The 16383-nt window shown below is 41.7% G+C and overlaps 1 protein-coding gene across 1 annotated transcript in view; it reads right to left on the bottom strand.

Moving 5' to 3' along the window:
- SNRNP48 (small nuclear ribonucleoprotein U11/U12 subunit 48) overlaps positions 1–15507 on the bottom strand; it is a 167940-nt gene extending 152433 nt beyond the window's left edge. Inside the window, exon 1 of the mRNA XM_069217070.1 lies at positions 15252–15507. Coding sequence (XP_069073171.1) covers positions 15252–15467 — 216 coding nt within the window. The 5' untranslated portion in view covers positions 15468–15507. The remainder of the gene's footprint in view (positions 1–15251) is intronic.
- Positions 15508–16383: the final 876 nt, after the last annotated feature.

Here is a 16383-nt window from a genome sequence, read left to right as displayed (position 1 = left end):
ACCCCAGTGATTGATGAATCACTTTTGACCTTTTTCTCTAAATTTGGCAAAGACCCCCACAAAGGGGTAGATAAGGCCTGGTCAAAATGCCAGGATACGCTCCTTGATTTGGTGGGTCCTCTAGCTCGTATTTTGGATCTGGCAGAATCAGCCCAAACGGACAATGCGGACATAGACCCTTCCGAACTTTCCCTCTGGACTCAGAGAGCATTCTGTTTGTTGGGCAACGCCAACGCTGCCATTACCCATGAGAGAAGGAAGGGACTGTTACTCAAACTTGATCCTAAGCTGTCTAATCTCGCTTCCATGGATCCTGGGATGAAAGCCAAGGGTCATCTCTTCGGAGACTCATTTATTAAAGATTTAGGAAAGTTTATTGCAACTTTTTCTTCTATTGACAAGGCTCAACAGAACATTAAAAAAGTGTTCAACCAACGGGTTTTCGCCAGGGCCGGTACAGGCAGGAGCCGCTCTACCGGCCGATTCACTCATCCTCAAGGATTCAGAGGCTCCTCATACTCATACTCAAATTATGGATATCAATCCTACAAGCCCCAGTTTTACCCTCAGAGAGGCAGAGGTTACAGGGGCCGTGGACAACGCGGCTTCAGATCCAACAAAACTCAAGGTAAGCCTTACCTCTGGCCCTCCTCCAATAGGGGGCAGGCTCAGTTTTTTCATTCAAAAATGGCACTCTTTAACTACCGATCCATGGGTTCTGAATACTATTTAGGGATACCAAATAGAATTTTATTCACAACCTCACCAAGTTTATTTTCCTCCACCGCTAAGTTTCTCAACAGAAATGTCTCTTCTTATTTCAAAGGAAGTAAATTCTCTCCTTTCCAAAAACGCCATTCAAATTTCAACTCCAGATCCCTCAGGGTTCCTCAGTTCGTTATTCCTGGTTCAGAAGAAAAACAAAAAGTTCAGGCCAGTCATAAACCTAAAGTAGTTCAACCAGTTTGTCATCTACTGACACTTCAAAATGGAGACAATTCTTCATTTACGGGATATTCTCCTCCCTTTGGACTTCATGGTACGTTTGGATCTTCAGGATGCGTACCCCTTTCGGTTCCCATTCACTGGGGTCACCGCAAGTACCTTCAGTTTCAATGGCTCAGTCAAACTTACCAGTTTTCTTCCCTTCCGTTCGGTCTGTCGTCAGCACCCTGGTGCTTCACAAAGCTGATGAGACCAATAACGGCGCATCTCAGATCTTTGGGCATCAGGCTACTGATTTATCTCGACGATATCCTTATCCTATATCAGAACCGCGAGACCCTTCTTTCCCATTTACAATTAACTTGTTCTCTTCTTTCCCAACTGGGGTTTCTAGTCAACAAAGAAAAATCAAGCATGGTTCCTTCGCAAAGAATTCAGTTTTTGGGGTTCGAAATAGATTCTTCTTCTTCTTCCACCCTTCATCTTCCCCTACAAAAAGTGAACTCCATCAAACCGGAGATCTTAAGAATGCTCCGAAAAACCCAGATCTCTCAAACATCTCTAGCCAGGATTGTGGGCCTCTTGTCCTCGTCAATTCAGGCCATATTTCCTGGCCCTTTACACTATCGGGCTCTTCAAAGACTGAAAATCCGTCATCTCAGACAAGGTCTAGCCTATTCGGATATGGTCTTTCTGGATCAAGAATCCCACCTAGAACTCCAATGGTGGATAGACCATTTAGATGCCTGGAATGGCAGAACAATCTTTCCATCAGCCCCAGATCTTGTGTTGGAGTCCGATGCAAGCCTGACGGGTTGGGGCGCCCGCTGTGGACCAATCTTGACTGGCGGTACATGGTCGTTAAGGGAGTCCAGATTGCACATCAACTATTTAGAGATGCTTGCAGGTTCCTTTGCAATAAAGAGCCTGGCAAAAGGCAGGGTTCAGTGTACCATCCTCCTCCGCATGGACAATTATTCGGCTGTCCGATACATAAACCATCTAGGAGGAACCAGATCAAAGCCGTTAGCAGACCTGGCAAAAAGCCTTTGGGAATATTGTTTGGGCAACGAAATCTCTCTCACGGCGGAATATCTCCCAGGCTCCCTCAATCAGACGGCGGATTGGCATTCTCGTTTCCTCAGGGATTACAGCGATTGGAAACTTCACCCCTCAGTCTTTCAATCTATCCTCCACAAGTGGGGCACCTTCAGTATAGACCTCTTTGCCTCCCGCCTCAACGCCCAACTCCCCCTCTTTTTCAGTTGGCGTCGGGATCCTTCGGCATTGGCCTCTGATGCTTTTCTTCAGGATTGGTCACAGACGATCAATTATGCCTTTCCTCCTTTTATTATGATCACCAGAGTTCTGGCCCAAGTCAGACGTCAGGAAGCAACTTTGGTCCTCGTGGTACCTTTTTGGCAATCTCAAATTTGGTTTCCCCTCTCTTGGAATTGGCAATCGATTTTCCCTTTCTTCTCCCCTCTTTTCCTTCCCTTCTGCTAGATCCCTTAGGGAATCCTCATCCCTTGGTAATCAACAAGACACTCACTCTTTCGGGATGGAAGGTATCAGGAATGCCCCATCTACCATCCCAATTTCAGAAGAGGCTACTGACTTCATCAATAAGGCCTGGGCTCCCGGCACCAGGAAAGCATATTCTTCCGCCTGGTCTCTTTGGTCTAGCTGGTGTATGGGAAGGGACCTCAATCCCATTTCAGCAGATATAAATTATGTAATTAACTTTCTGGCTGCGCAAGCTAGTGCAGGTAAGTCTTACAGGACAATTAATTTGTATAGGTCTGCTTTTTCCATGCATCACACCCATGTCAACGGGAAACCGGTGGGTGAACACCCTCTACTCTGTCGGCTGTTAAAGGGAGTAAAATTTTCAATTCCCCCACTACCTAAATATTCAAAGTTATGGGATGTCAATTTGGTTTTGAATTTGTTTTGGTCTTGGCAGGACAATTCTGACTTGTCTTTAAAAATGCTTTCAGCAAAACTTACCATGTTGCTTTGCTTAGTTTCTATTAAGCGCTTATCTGATGTTAGAGCACTTGACGTTACTTCTCAACAGTTTGCCCCCGCAGGGGTACTATTTTCCATTAATAAACGCACCAAAACTAACTTACGTACAGTCTTTTATCCATATTTTCCAGATCAACCTAAGCTCTGTGTGGGACAATGTCTCAAATGTTATGAAGAACGTACGGCTAATCTCAGAAAGTCCTCTGTTTCCCAACTGTTAATTTCTTTCCAGAAACCACACAATCCCGTGTCTGCTGCAACTCTAGCCAGATGGGTTCGTTGGGTGATGTCCCTTGCGGGTATTGATACCTCCATATTTGGAGCTCACTCAGTTAGAGGTGCTATGGCTTCCAAGGCCTTTTGGGTTGGATCCAGGTTAGAGGACATTCTGAGATCTGCTGATTGGTCCACTGATAATGTTTTTAGGACATTTTATTGTAAACCAGTTCATACTGCTACGTCAATAGTGATTAATATGCTTTTAAATAGCATAATATGAGCCTCCGTTCTTGACATAAAATGTAGATTTTCCTAGTAGATTATGACAGAAAGTCTTAATTTTATTAAAGACACGGAGGCGAGTATTATCCCGCCTCAACAAGGAGATATTTCTGATTTGTCTAGTTTTTTCTCTCCCTTGCAGCTACCTCCACTCCAGCTCAAACTTCTACCTGATCAGAAGGTGGTTTTGCCGGACATGAACACATCGGCTGGACAGTCGGATCCTTTCCGAGGCATTCCCTCTTCTCCCTACCGGATACCTTCTTCACTTCGTTTATGTCTGGAACTGATCCAGGACTTTGTTCTTTGACTTTAGCAATTGCTATAATCTTGGCCATCTCGTAATTACTAGCCTCCTCGCATCAAGAAAGAGGGCTGGTCGCAGTCAAGCTTAGTGGACACATAGCTCCCACGGTTCTGATTGGTGCATTTATCATTACGTTTTTCTCTCCCATTGGCTTCTCTGTTCTAAGCCTTTTGGGAGTTGTAGTTTTCTTGACTGCTGCTATTAAAATTAAAGCAAGTTAGAGAAGCATAATACTCGCCTCCGTGTCTTTAATAAAATTAAGACTTTCCGTCATAATCTACTAGGAAAATATACATTAAAAATTATTTTCATGTTCCTGGTTTAAAATTGCGTCTTGACATTTCACAAGAAGAAAAACGCAAGAAAATATTACATCTAAGTTGTTTTTCTTACTGGTTGAAACCAGGGGTGTGGAATTCCTACAGCCTGACGCCCAGGACATATTGTTTGGGCTCCAGGACAAGTTTTCAGATTTATTGTGTCCTTGGAACAAGTAGGCCCCTCCCCGTGCAGCACAAACCCTTTGGTTGCCAATTTACAGAAACACATTACAGAGCAGGGAAAAGAATTGTCTGCAGTTGATGTAACAGGTGTGTCCATATGTTAATGCTGTTTGAACTTGTATATATGGTTCATTAATGCAAAGCCTTTTATGATTAGGGTGAGTGTTCTAAATACATGTTGTAAGCTTGGACTGCACTACTGATAGTGGTTCTGGTAAAAAAAACAAGCATTTACAATGCAATGGGTCTCACATTTGCTCGAGTTAGAGCTATTAGCAATGTAAATTCCTAACTGGACTTTTCTTGCACAAACTGAAAATGAAAAGCAAAAGAGTTGACATAAGCAAGTCAATTTAAAGCGCTATGAGCGTGCAAGTTATTGGCTCCCTCCGTGAATGTCTAGAAAGGAGCACAGCTGGGATGAAAGGCATACCAAAACCAGAGGAGGAACCATCACACGCTTTAACAGGAGGAAGCGTGACCTAGTGTAACGGCCAACAAAAAAGTTCACTTAGTGAAATCGCCTGAAAGGGAACTCAGCACACAAACGAGGGACATTTCACAAACTGCACCAATAAAAATGAAGCATTTAAGACAAGCACAACAATTAATGAATAGCAGTAGTGGGAGTTGTTAAAAGCCCACATGGAGATTACAACAGGCCAGAGCACTTGCACACTCGACCCTAAAACTGTGTACATGCATTTGCAAAGTATAAAAATATGAGGCTACGTGTCAAACTTCCAGAATGCAAGACTGACTTTTTGCTTTTCAAAATAAAATGTTCACCCAAAAAAAAAAAAAAAAAATGCAACTGGGAAAAAAAGAAGTTTTGCTAAACTACTGAGAAATTTTAAGTACCAATTTTTCCAAAAAATATTCATAACTGAAAGTCAGTGTTACCAGTTTCAGCAAGACTTAATATAAACAAGCATTGGCAAAGCCAACAGATCCGACACTGGTGGTCAGTCTTTTAGTTTTGTCAATGCATTTGCAAAACTTTATTGTTGTGGGACCTGTTAGGCTTTTACCATTGTAACATATTAAAAAAAAAAAAAAAAAAAAAAGAGAAAATGTACAAAACACACATTGGCACAGTAGTTCCTGGCACTGAACAAAACTACTTTTTGCACCGATATGCTCCTTGTGAGAGCAAATGGCGATCATTATAATGTAATGTAACATGGATTTGTACAGTGCGGAACTCGTCACCAGTGTGGGTGTCTAGGCACTTCGTAGGAGCCGATTCTGTAAGTAGGATCAGTCACAGTGAATCCAGCCAACAGAAAGAGAAAGAGAATTTTAATAAACAAAAGGGTCTTGGTTAAAGCCTGACCTAATTAGGGGCCCAATTCTTTTTAAAAAGTCACAAAAGTGCACCCAGGGTATAAGTCTTTGCAATAGTGCAGATTTGCGTATTTCACGAATTCACAAGAACTCACAGAAGTAGACCAGGAACACATACTCCTAGAAAATATTCGTGAACTGTATTTTAGCATGAGCAAATATGCAGGTGTAGATGTGCTCATGGGAACATTTGTTGAGCTTTTAGAAGTTCACTTTCCCTTTAACCACTTCCCTCCTCCTCTCCTCACCCCTTCCCCCAACCCTGGAAGAGTAAATTTCAAACCCTTCTCAGTATGGGAAATGATTAGGGAAGACTTGGTGAAAACCCCTAAACATGCAAGTTAGTAGGTTTGCACAGACTCAAAGGGGCATTCCAACTCTTAACAACTTTTGGTTACTGCTACCTCCAGCCCCAGTATGTAGATCTGTGGAAAGGTGACACAATAAGGAAACTGCTAGAATTCAAGCCTAACTACAGTGTTACCCCTGGCACAATCAGAGAGGCTATTATCAGAGCTCTTACATAATGAGATTAATGCCATAACATTCACCCAAACCAACAGTGCTGAAATTTACAAATGCTTAAGGAGTCCCTTTTAATTCTTCTTATACCATGCCCAGCTAGCTGCTATTGCTGGAAATTGGTTCCATGTAATAACTCACCAGGACGAGAAGAGCTCTACTTTGCAAACATGTAATCATCAGCCTGCATCAAACTGATGTAAGTCATGAAGTTGTATCAAAAACAAAGCATGAAAAAAAAAAATTTGCTCTGAATACAAGTTATGTTTCTACAAGCACCAAATATCCAACAATGAAATTCAGAGGCAAAAAAATCTGCAAATAATTTTTTTTGAGATATCATGCTTGCATGTTGTTAGAAATGGGGTCTGTAGTTTGCAGTGGTTTGCACCCTGTCCAAGTAAGAACCCTCACTGTAATCAGGGTAAGGGAGTCACACAGATAACCCCTGCTCACCCCCTCGGAAGCCTAGCATGAGCAATAAGGCGTATCTCAGAGGCAATGTGTATTTGTGTACACCAGGGGTGTGGAATTTATTAAGATATCTACTTGTCCAGGGGACAGGTTGCTTCTCAAATCTACTTGTCCTGTAAAAAGATCTACTTGTCCCTTTGGTGCCATGTAGTGTGGCGCCAAATTATGGCAGCAATCTCATTATGTAAGAGCTCTGATAATAGCCTCTCTGATTATGCCAGGGCTACTACCACAGTAGGGTTTGAATACTTGCAGTTTCAATCCCTACTGTAGCAATTTCCTTATTTTGCCACCTTTCTGCAGATCTGCATACTGGGGCTGGAGGAAGCAGTAAGCAATAGTTCCAGGGCTGGAATGCCTTTGAGTCTGCAAACCTACTAACCTGCATGTTTTAAAGATTTTCACTAGCTTCTCTCTAATATTTTCCCATAATAAGAAAGGTTGGACATTTACTCCTGACAATGGCAGAATTAGAACTTCTTCCAGGGTTGGGAAGAAAGTGGTTGGAGGGAAAATTAACTTGCAAATGCTCAATAGATGTTCACATGAGCAAATCTACACATGCGTATTTACCCATGCTAAAATACAGTTCACAAATATTTTATAGGGGTACGACATATACCATGGGTGCACTTTTGTGACTTTCTTTAAGAATTTGGGGCCACATGTAGGTAGGTTCAGATTTGCGACTCGCAATTTGCGAGTCGCAAACGCGAATGTAGGATGGTGTCCCTGACACCATCTGTGATTCGCAAGGGCTGCGCAAATGCCCACCTCATGAATAATCATGAGGTGGGTCGCAATTTGCAACCCCCTTGCGAATGGCGGCCATCACAGGGATAGTGGCCTGCTGGAGACAGCAGACCACCATGTCTGTGACTGCTTTTCAATAAAGAATTTTTTTTTTTTGTAGTGCAGCCCGTTTTCCTTAAAGGAAAACGAGATGCATTACAAAAACGAAAAATTAAACGTTTTCGTTTCATTTTTTCAGAGCAGGCAGTGGTCCACAGGACCACTGCCTGGTCTGAATTTTTTTTTTACAGTGACATTCACAATGGGGAAGGGGTCCCATGGGGACCCCTTCCCTTTTGCGAAAGTGTTAGCACCCATTTGAAATGGGTGCAAACTGCGATTGGTTTGCATCTGCGTTCGCAAAGCAATCCTACATTGCACTGTGAGTCGCAATTAGGAAGGGAACACCCCTTCCTAATTGCGAGTCACAAACCCGTTTTGCGATTCGGTAACCAGGTTACCGAATCGCAAAACTGGGTTTGTGCATCGCAATGTGCTTTTTGCACATCGCAAACAGCGAAAGGCGCTGTTTGCGACATGCAAAAAGCTACCTACATGTGGGTCTTGGTCCCTAATTAGGTCTGGTGTTAACAAAGACATTTTGTATTTATTAAACTTCTATTTCTCTCTCTTTCGGCTGGCTTTACTGTGAGTGATCGCATTCTGCTCTTCCACAAGGAGCATATTGGCACACAAAATAGTTTTGTTCAGTGTCAGGAACAACAGTGCCAATCAGTGACGTAACGAAACTGGAGGGTGCCCCTTTGCAAAGAACATGGAGGAGCCCCCTCTCCCGACTCACTCAGGGCAGGTGCTGTGCTGAAGGGGCCCCCTGGAGGGCGGCTGCGGGGCCTTTGTTATGCCACTGGTGTCAATGTGTGCTTTTAGGGTTCAAAAACGTTTTTTTTTTTTGCCAGTGTTTGTTACAATGTTGAGGGACTGGTAGCTCCCACAACAATAAAGTGTTACAAAAGCCATGTCAAACAAGACACGCATTGATGAAACTAAAAGACTTATAAAAATGTCAGATCATTTGGCTTTGTCAGTGTTTGTTTATTTTCATGCTTCCCATAATCGTGTTGAAAATGGTTACACTGATTTTCCATTAGAAATATTTTTGGGAAATACTAGCACGCATCAAAACATTTTACTAAATGACACTTCATTTGCATCTAATCAGAGAGCATTCTGGGAGCATTATACTTAGCCTCATAGCCTAAACTTTTCAAACATGTGTATGCACGTTTTTTGGTTTTTTTTGTACTGGAACCAACGTCAGTAGTGAAGTGTGACCTTAAAACATTTATTTACAGCACTCACCCTAATAATGAAGGCTTTCAAATAATGAACCATAAATACAAGTTCGAACAGCATTACCTTTTGTAAACACATTACCTCAACTGCAGAGAGTTTCACTCTCTGTAAACAGGCAGCCAAAGGGTTTGTACTGCAGAGGGTTGGGCCTACTTGTCCCAAGGACAAAGTAAATATAAAAACTTGTTGCCCTTGACCCCAAACAAGATGTCCTGGGCGTATCCCTGCACACGAACAAGACCAAAATGGCAAAAATCCAACATACACAAGCAAATATATCTCTTTTTTCAAACAATAAAAAAGTTACAAAGAGTCTTAATCCAGAGGAATCAATGATTGGCTCTTTTTTTTTTTTTTTAACACACAGTATCTGGGATGCGGCAAAAAATAAGACAATGCGTGGTGCAAAGGAGGTGAGGAACCAGGGAAAAAAAAACATGTGTCAGTTCCTTACTGCGTAAAAGAAGTGATGCCTCTGTTCCTTACTGACAGCGGAGGCAATGTGCTGGTTCCTTACTGGCAGGGGAGGTGATCCGTCAGTGCTCTCCCCGCAGGAGAGGTGATTTGTCGGTTTCCAGTCACACAGCCTTGGTTCCTTGTTGTGGTGTGAGGTCTTTGCGAAAATTACGCCAGGGATGATGCATCTGAAAATCCAGATGCACTGTGGTGATGGAGCTGCAGTGGAACAGATGCTGCGTCAATCCTTCAGCAGCAAGGCAGGCGCTGCGGTGAGTCTTCTGACGCAAATCAGGAGATGCACCATTTTTCAGCCACGATGTTCCAATATGTGGATTTTCTTCCTCAGAACACAGTTTCCACTTCCAAGCACCCAGGGAGTGAATTTGGCACCACTTGGCAAGTCAGGAGTCTCCGCCGAAGAGTCCAGGCACTGGCAGATGTAGTGTTTGCTGCCCCTGAGACTTCTTAACAGGAGGCAAGCTCAGTTCAAGCCCATGGAGAACCTTGAAAAGAAGAACGTAGAAAGCAAAGTCCAGTCCTTTTACCCCAGGACAGAAGCAGCAAGCAGCAGGCCAGCACAACAAAGAAACAGGCAGACTGACAGTTCCTCCTACAGGATCCAGGTCTTCTTCCTGGCAGTATGTCCTCCGTCCACAAATGTTTCTAAGAGGCCCAATACTTATAATCATTTCTGCTTTTGAAATGGGCAAACTTCAAAGGAAGGTCTTTGCTGCCCTGGCACCAGACACACTACAAGGGGTTGGAGACTGTTTTGTGAAAGAACTGGCACAGCCCTATTCAGGTGCAAGTGTCAGCTCCCTCCCACCACTCTAGCACAGGAAGGCCCATCAGGATATACAGGACACACATCAACTCCCTTTGTACAACTGTCTAGAGTGAATTCCCAAACAGCTGAAGTGTCATCCTGACCAGATGTGTTTTCCACTGCCAGGGAGAGGCACAGAATGGTTAAGCAAGAAAATGCCCACTTTATAAAAGTGGCATTTTCAAACTTAGAATTCAAGAACGTACTTCACCAAAATATGTTTTTTTAAATTGTGAGTTCAGAGACCCCAAACTTCACATCTCTATCTGCTCCTAATGGGAAATTACACTTAAAAAATGTCGTAAGGCAATATCCATGTCAACCTATGGGAGAGATAGGCCTTGCAATAGTGAAAACCGAATTTAAATATATTTCACAATCAAGACATGAAAAACACATCAGTACATGTCCTACATTTTAAATACACTGCCCCCGACTGGCCTACCAGTAAGGGTGGCTTACATGTAGTGAAAGAGAAGATTTGGGCCTGACAAGTGTCAAACTTGCAGTTAAAACTACACACAGACAGACAATGCTGTGGCAGATTTGACATGTTTACAGGCTACTCATGTGGGCAGCACAATCAGAGATACAGGGCCACTAGTAGCATTGATTTACTGGCCCTGGGCACAGATGGTGCACTTTACTAGGGACTTACTGGTAAATCAAATATGCCAATCATGGATAGAGCAATTATCAATACCATTTAAACAGAAAGCACCTGCATTTTACCACTGGTCAGCATTTGTAAAGTTTTCAGAGTCTTAAAGCCAGCAAAAAGAAACTTCGCACAGGATCAAAACAGGTCAGAAACCAAAAATACAGGGGCCTCTGCCACCACCATCAATTACTGACCCCTTCAGTGTTCCTTAAGCTCAGCTCCTTAGAACAGTGCTCACCTAAAGGCATCTCCCTATTGCCACAACCCAACCCAAATGTCCCACCAACAGTATGTCACCCAAAGTCTGATAGTTTTTCTTATCTCAGTGACCTCCTTAATAGATATACACACACACACACACACACCTTTGTTTCACCTATCCAAACTACCCATGCAAGGGAAAAGCCAGCAGCATTTCCTTCAAACTGCATCCTAATTCACCAGAAAGGTCATGGAGTGGTGGTCCTCCCTCTTCCTCCATTAATTCCGTCTCTCGTTCATACTGAGAGTCCAGTTTGAGCCAGAGGAAAGTGGCTGATGCATGTCAACTCAAGAAGAATCCAATCACATCTTCATACACCAGATGGGTGCTGCCACACACAATGGAGAATGTACACAAAGGAATTTGGGGTTGGTGTGGGGCACATAAAACACCTTGTGCAGGGTGGGGCAATGAGCAGTCGCTGGAAAGGAAACTGCTGAGTGTTAGTGAGGAGAGAAGAACTGACCTGTATTGGAGTGCAAACATCATTAATGAAAATTGCCATTAAAATATAATGTGAAAAAACATGTATTTAAAAGGCATAACTGAAATCATGTAATACAAAATAAATAAAAATGTGTAGCTGATATGTGGGCACCATAAACAACATGTATCAATATGAAATAATGTCTAATGAAAATGTATTTTTCTTAATAATTAAATGTACTTACAATTTAGTATTAATATGTACTAAAGGGATTAATGGTTTAAATATTATGAAATGTTTTATTCTTCATGTTTTAGCATTGGTTTTAGAAAGGCCTCACGTTTTAGTAATTTTCCAAAGGCACAATGTTAAGTTTTAACTCTGCAAAATGACGTTTCTTCAAGCATACTGTGTGACTTGCACACTGTGGAAAGGTTATGTTCCTTACTTTTAGAATTTGTCTACTGAGATGAGACAGTGTACAAACTAAACAATAGATTTCAGTGTGTTCCATGTTACAATATTTGTACTTGCTTGAGTTTTAGTTTATTGGCAGGACGCTCATAATGTTTTTCTACACTGCTTGAATGTCATTTTTTTTTTTTTAAAGGAAACTGGCGATCAGGAGCAAGAGAAGATGAGCCAATCATGGGGGCCGAAAATGAAGAGAGATAGTTCTGAAACGTGGATCAGAGGTTCTTGGTTGAACACAAAACCCCCCATAGTCTGACCAATAGCAACGTAGCCAGTTGCTTTCTAGGATTTTAATATAGCAACGTTTAGATGCTGTAAAGACAGATTCTGTGCTTCTATGCTAGAGAGATGATGTGTTCCTGCTTCTTAGCTCTTTGCCTATGATTCTGTCAGTTAAGATGCATTAAGGCCAAACTTTACTGAACTGTTTCCCCATTCATAATACTGAAGCTATACAATGAAGACCAGATGCTCAACTGATGTAGAAGTTGCTGCTTGCTGATCCATTTAGGAGAGGTATAACCAAATGTGCATTTGTTTTTATTGAAGATTTTTATGTTTTCTCTTTAAAAAATCTAACCACTATTTTTGGTTAGCGCCATAGCTAGATTGTTTCCAAATTAATTTTTGTCTTGTTTTCTTTTTGCATGAAGCCCAAAAATGCTTATCGAATTGGAGTAATAGTTAGGGATGCCAAAATATAAATTTAACTTTTTCATATAATTTGACTGTAAACAGCTAATCTGCTATAACTAAATGTATTCCATTTCCATCATTTGTTACTGTTATTATTCTGCATTGCAGTTCTTGAATGCTTAATGATAAATATTCTGTCTAGACTGAAATTGTTCCAACGATTTAGTCAGCCTATAATGTTTCTGTACTTATATCATTTGGTCCTGCATTTGATTTACGTGATCTAAGCATTGTTAATCTAAAGGGCAATAAATGCTTGTACTTTATTAAACTGGTATGGTGATTCATGGCCACATAGGTCATGGTGCGAACAAATTACCGACTCCAAAATTGAAATTGATATTTCTCGATTTGATATTGTTAATGTTGATTGTTAGGATGTTATAACAATCCTATCTGAGTCAAAAGATTCAGGTCGACCGCCAAGGGTAATAAATGGTTACCCTATCTGTGTCACTTTATAACTAAAATATCAAAAGAAATATAAGGCTGGACACGCTCATCCCTGCTAGAACTAGTCTTGGCGATCGAGTTCTACCTGGCTCCTATGATATAAGCTGTGTAGTAGTGCCTTAAGTTAGACATTAAGTGCTCCTCCATTTGGCCCTCACTGCCTTAGCATGGCCCCCTGTAAACCTCCGGCAATACCCGTAGTACATTTGAGCATAGTAAGCAAAAGTGAGTGATTGTCTGAATGTGGAGAGATAATGAGAAATAGACAACCTTAAAATGCCAAACACGGTAGTGTGAAAGCTTATTTACTAATAAATGCAGATTTCTTAACTGTTAAGAATTTACGTGAATTAGGATAACGTAGAATAAAACTGTGCATCATGGAAAATGTGCCCATGGATGTGGCCACCATCAGACGAACTAAAAGTAATTATGAACACACATTTATAGTTAAATGATGTGCACGTGTAGGAAAATAATGTGCTAGTATGTCATATTAACGGTTTTATATGAATGTATTTGTTTTATTAATCTTAGGCATTAAAAGTCTGTAGTTTGGGCCTAGTAGAAAAAGCTCCTGTTAAGTTGCACAGCAGTAATAATAAATTAATAGTACATGTTCTGTGCAAGCAGAGAATGAAAATTGTGTTTTGTTCATACAGAGTTGACCAACGATTTGTAAATGTGTTAGACTTACTCATGAGAACTGCCCGTTAGAATATTGTACACTAGAAAGCAATACTTTGTAGGTATGATGAGTGAGAAGATGATGTTACCAGGACTGAACAATAGCCGCACTGACTACAGCTAGGATTGCAACAAAACCGTTACCTGACAAACCTGATGATGGGAACAGAAGAGAAGCCACTCATCAACATGTGAAAGACTGTAGTTTAGTTAGATTTTAGATTCATAGAGAAAAGACTATGGGTCCTACTGTGAATGTACGATTTTCTGACCAATGATGGCATGAGACAATACTTTATGCGACTTTAACTTCGCCTGTCGGCAGTTGGGACAGTGAAGTTGCAGTTCCTTTCTCTGACCCTTTGGAATCAGTCCCTATTCTGATGTCTTGCAGTCCTTTACTTGAAACCTTTAAAGCGATTCTCTTGGTACGATTATTCTTTCATTTAATGTCCCTAAATGGTTCCGTTAACTTAGAGCTCAACAGTGGCTGAACCATTGCTTTTCATAGACCCATTGCTGATGCTGACCAGATGGATTTCCACCTGACGAAGAGACCACATCTTGCTGTCACATTGAGGAGAGATATAATGAAATGTTATTCTTTTCATGCAGTATGTGTGTTTTCCCTTAAGGTAACAACCGCTATTTTAATAGAACCATAGTTATATGTTTTCAAAATTAATTTCAACTAAAACCGTTTTGCATGAAGCCCAAAGATGCTATTCTAATGTGAAGGTTAGTTAGTATGCCCAAATGTTGACAATTATCATTAACAAATCGTTTATTCTGTTCTTGTGCCAAGCCTAAATTTATACATTTTCCTGTCTTTCAGTTATTACTGATTTGTACCGTAGCCCTCAAGGGTTTATTATAAATGCTTTAGCTAAATTGAGATTCTTCAGATAATTTGGTGAACCTGTGTAGTTTGTAGATGTTTATCATCTGGTTTTGAGCCTAATCTATGTGACATTAACATTGTTAATCTAGGGAAATAAACATTTTAACTTTACTAAAAGGTGTAGTTATTAGTGGCCAAATGGGTCATGGTGCGTAAAGATCACTGACTCCAAAAGTATTGATGTTGTTTATTGATTAGGATGTATAATGAGTGACGTTATGATTTACCATGGAACCACTCAAAGCCTAGTCAAAAGGTCTGTCGAACCTCTAATACGTCCTATTATCAATTAAATTATAAAAGACAAAATAAGGATAGACGCGCTCACAGTAGCCATCCGCATGCTCTCTGCACACCCACTCCCAATACACCGCTGTGCTCCTGACTAGAGTCTTCCACCAACGCCAGACTGCCAGGGACACCACTGGGAAGGAGGGCAGCAGGAACCCGAAGAGACGAAAGGGCCGCCAGGGTCAGAAAAAAGGAAATGAAAGCGAAGGGCAGCAGGGATCAGACGAGACAAAAAGGGCGCCAGGGTCAGAAAAAGGGAGTGAAATTCGGCGTCAGGTGAGCCGAAGGGAGTTTGGATCAGGGCAGAGACGACTGAAGTCATCAAGACAGAGCATGGTGCTATTCTAAGCATGCCTTGGACAGGCTACGCACCAATACCTGGCGTCCCGTGGCTTCCGGGCTCCATCCAAACGAAGCCATTACACCTGCCAGCTCCTGGTCGCACGAGTCTGCAAAGTCGCTGAGTTCCCTCCGTAGCTGTTCCCTCCGCTCGGCACCATCTGGCAGCGGTGGCTGAGCGACTGGTAACGGTAGGGGTGCTGGAGAAGGAACACGCTCCAGCGGTGAAGGTTGCAACAAATCCACCACCGCCATAACTCAAACTGGAGTATCCAACCTCACCGACAAAGAGGAAGGACTAGAAGAGAGGAAAATAAAGTCAATGAAAATAGAAAGAGGACAGGACAGAGCTGGAGACACGGAAGAGGGACATCACTAGACTTTCAGTTCAATTACGCCATGCTTTATTATTGTTTAGACGAATGCACAAGTACTCTCAAAGTTTATATGAGTCAAATATACAAGACCTGTCATAACTCAGTTATTTACAGCACTTGCCTTTTTTCGTTTATGCATTAAACATTTTACATTGAAAAGTAACACCTTTTTAATTTTTTATTCTTTAGTCTGTATATTGTTTAGAGATCGTTTGGGTCCGACCTTCCTATGTGTTTTATAGCCATACATGCCCACAGACCTCATGCAAGCGGGAAACCCCAAATGTGTAGGATAAAAATGGCTTAATTTTAACTGTCTCACGCCTAAAATTGTCATTGCTTGGCACTCATGGTCACAATTGCCACGTTTTCAGCGTGCTTATGTGTGACTCTTCCATGCATTATGTGTTACTAGAGTTCCCACCTTTCATCATAAAAATATAGACCATTTGCTTAAGCATAGCTGCCAAATTTTCTGACTCCTTAAATGTGTGATATTTCTTTGTTTTCATTGTTTCTATGTGTGACATTTATTCCCTTATATGTGACACTTTCAGTGATATTTCATGGTGAGTGTAGTCAAGCTGTTTTGTTCCTTTAATGAGTGCGTGTCCCTAGCACCACCCTGTAACACATTGAACATAACCGCAGCTCAGCTAAGTTGTGTTGATATGCCTAGGTTGGCCAGGTATATAAACCTCTTCACTGCCAGGCCTTTTACCCCTCAGGTGCCAGGCCTTTTTTTGGCTATTTGGAGCAGTTCGTGCTTAGGCCCTCATAACTTTTATCCACAT

Source organism: Pleurodeles waltl, chromosome 2_1 (genome assembly GCF_031143425.1).
Source record: "Pleurodeles waltl isolate 20211129_DDA chromosome 2_1, aPleWal1.hap1.20221129, whole genome shotgun sequence".
NCBI lineage: Eukaryota > Metazoa > Chordata > Amphibia > Caudata > Salamandridae > Pleurodeles > Pleurodeles waltl.
This window is presented reverse-complemented; position numbering and strand designations above follow the sequence as displayed.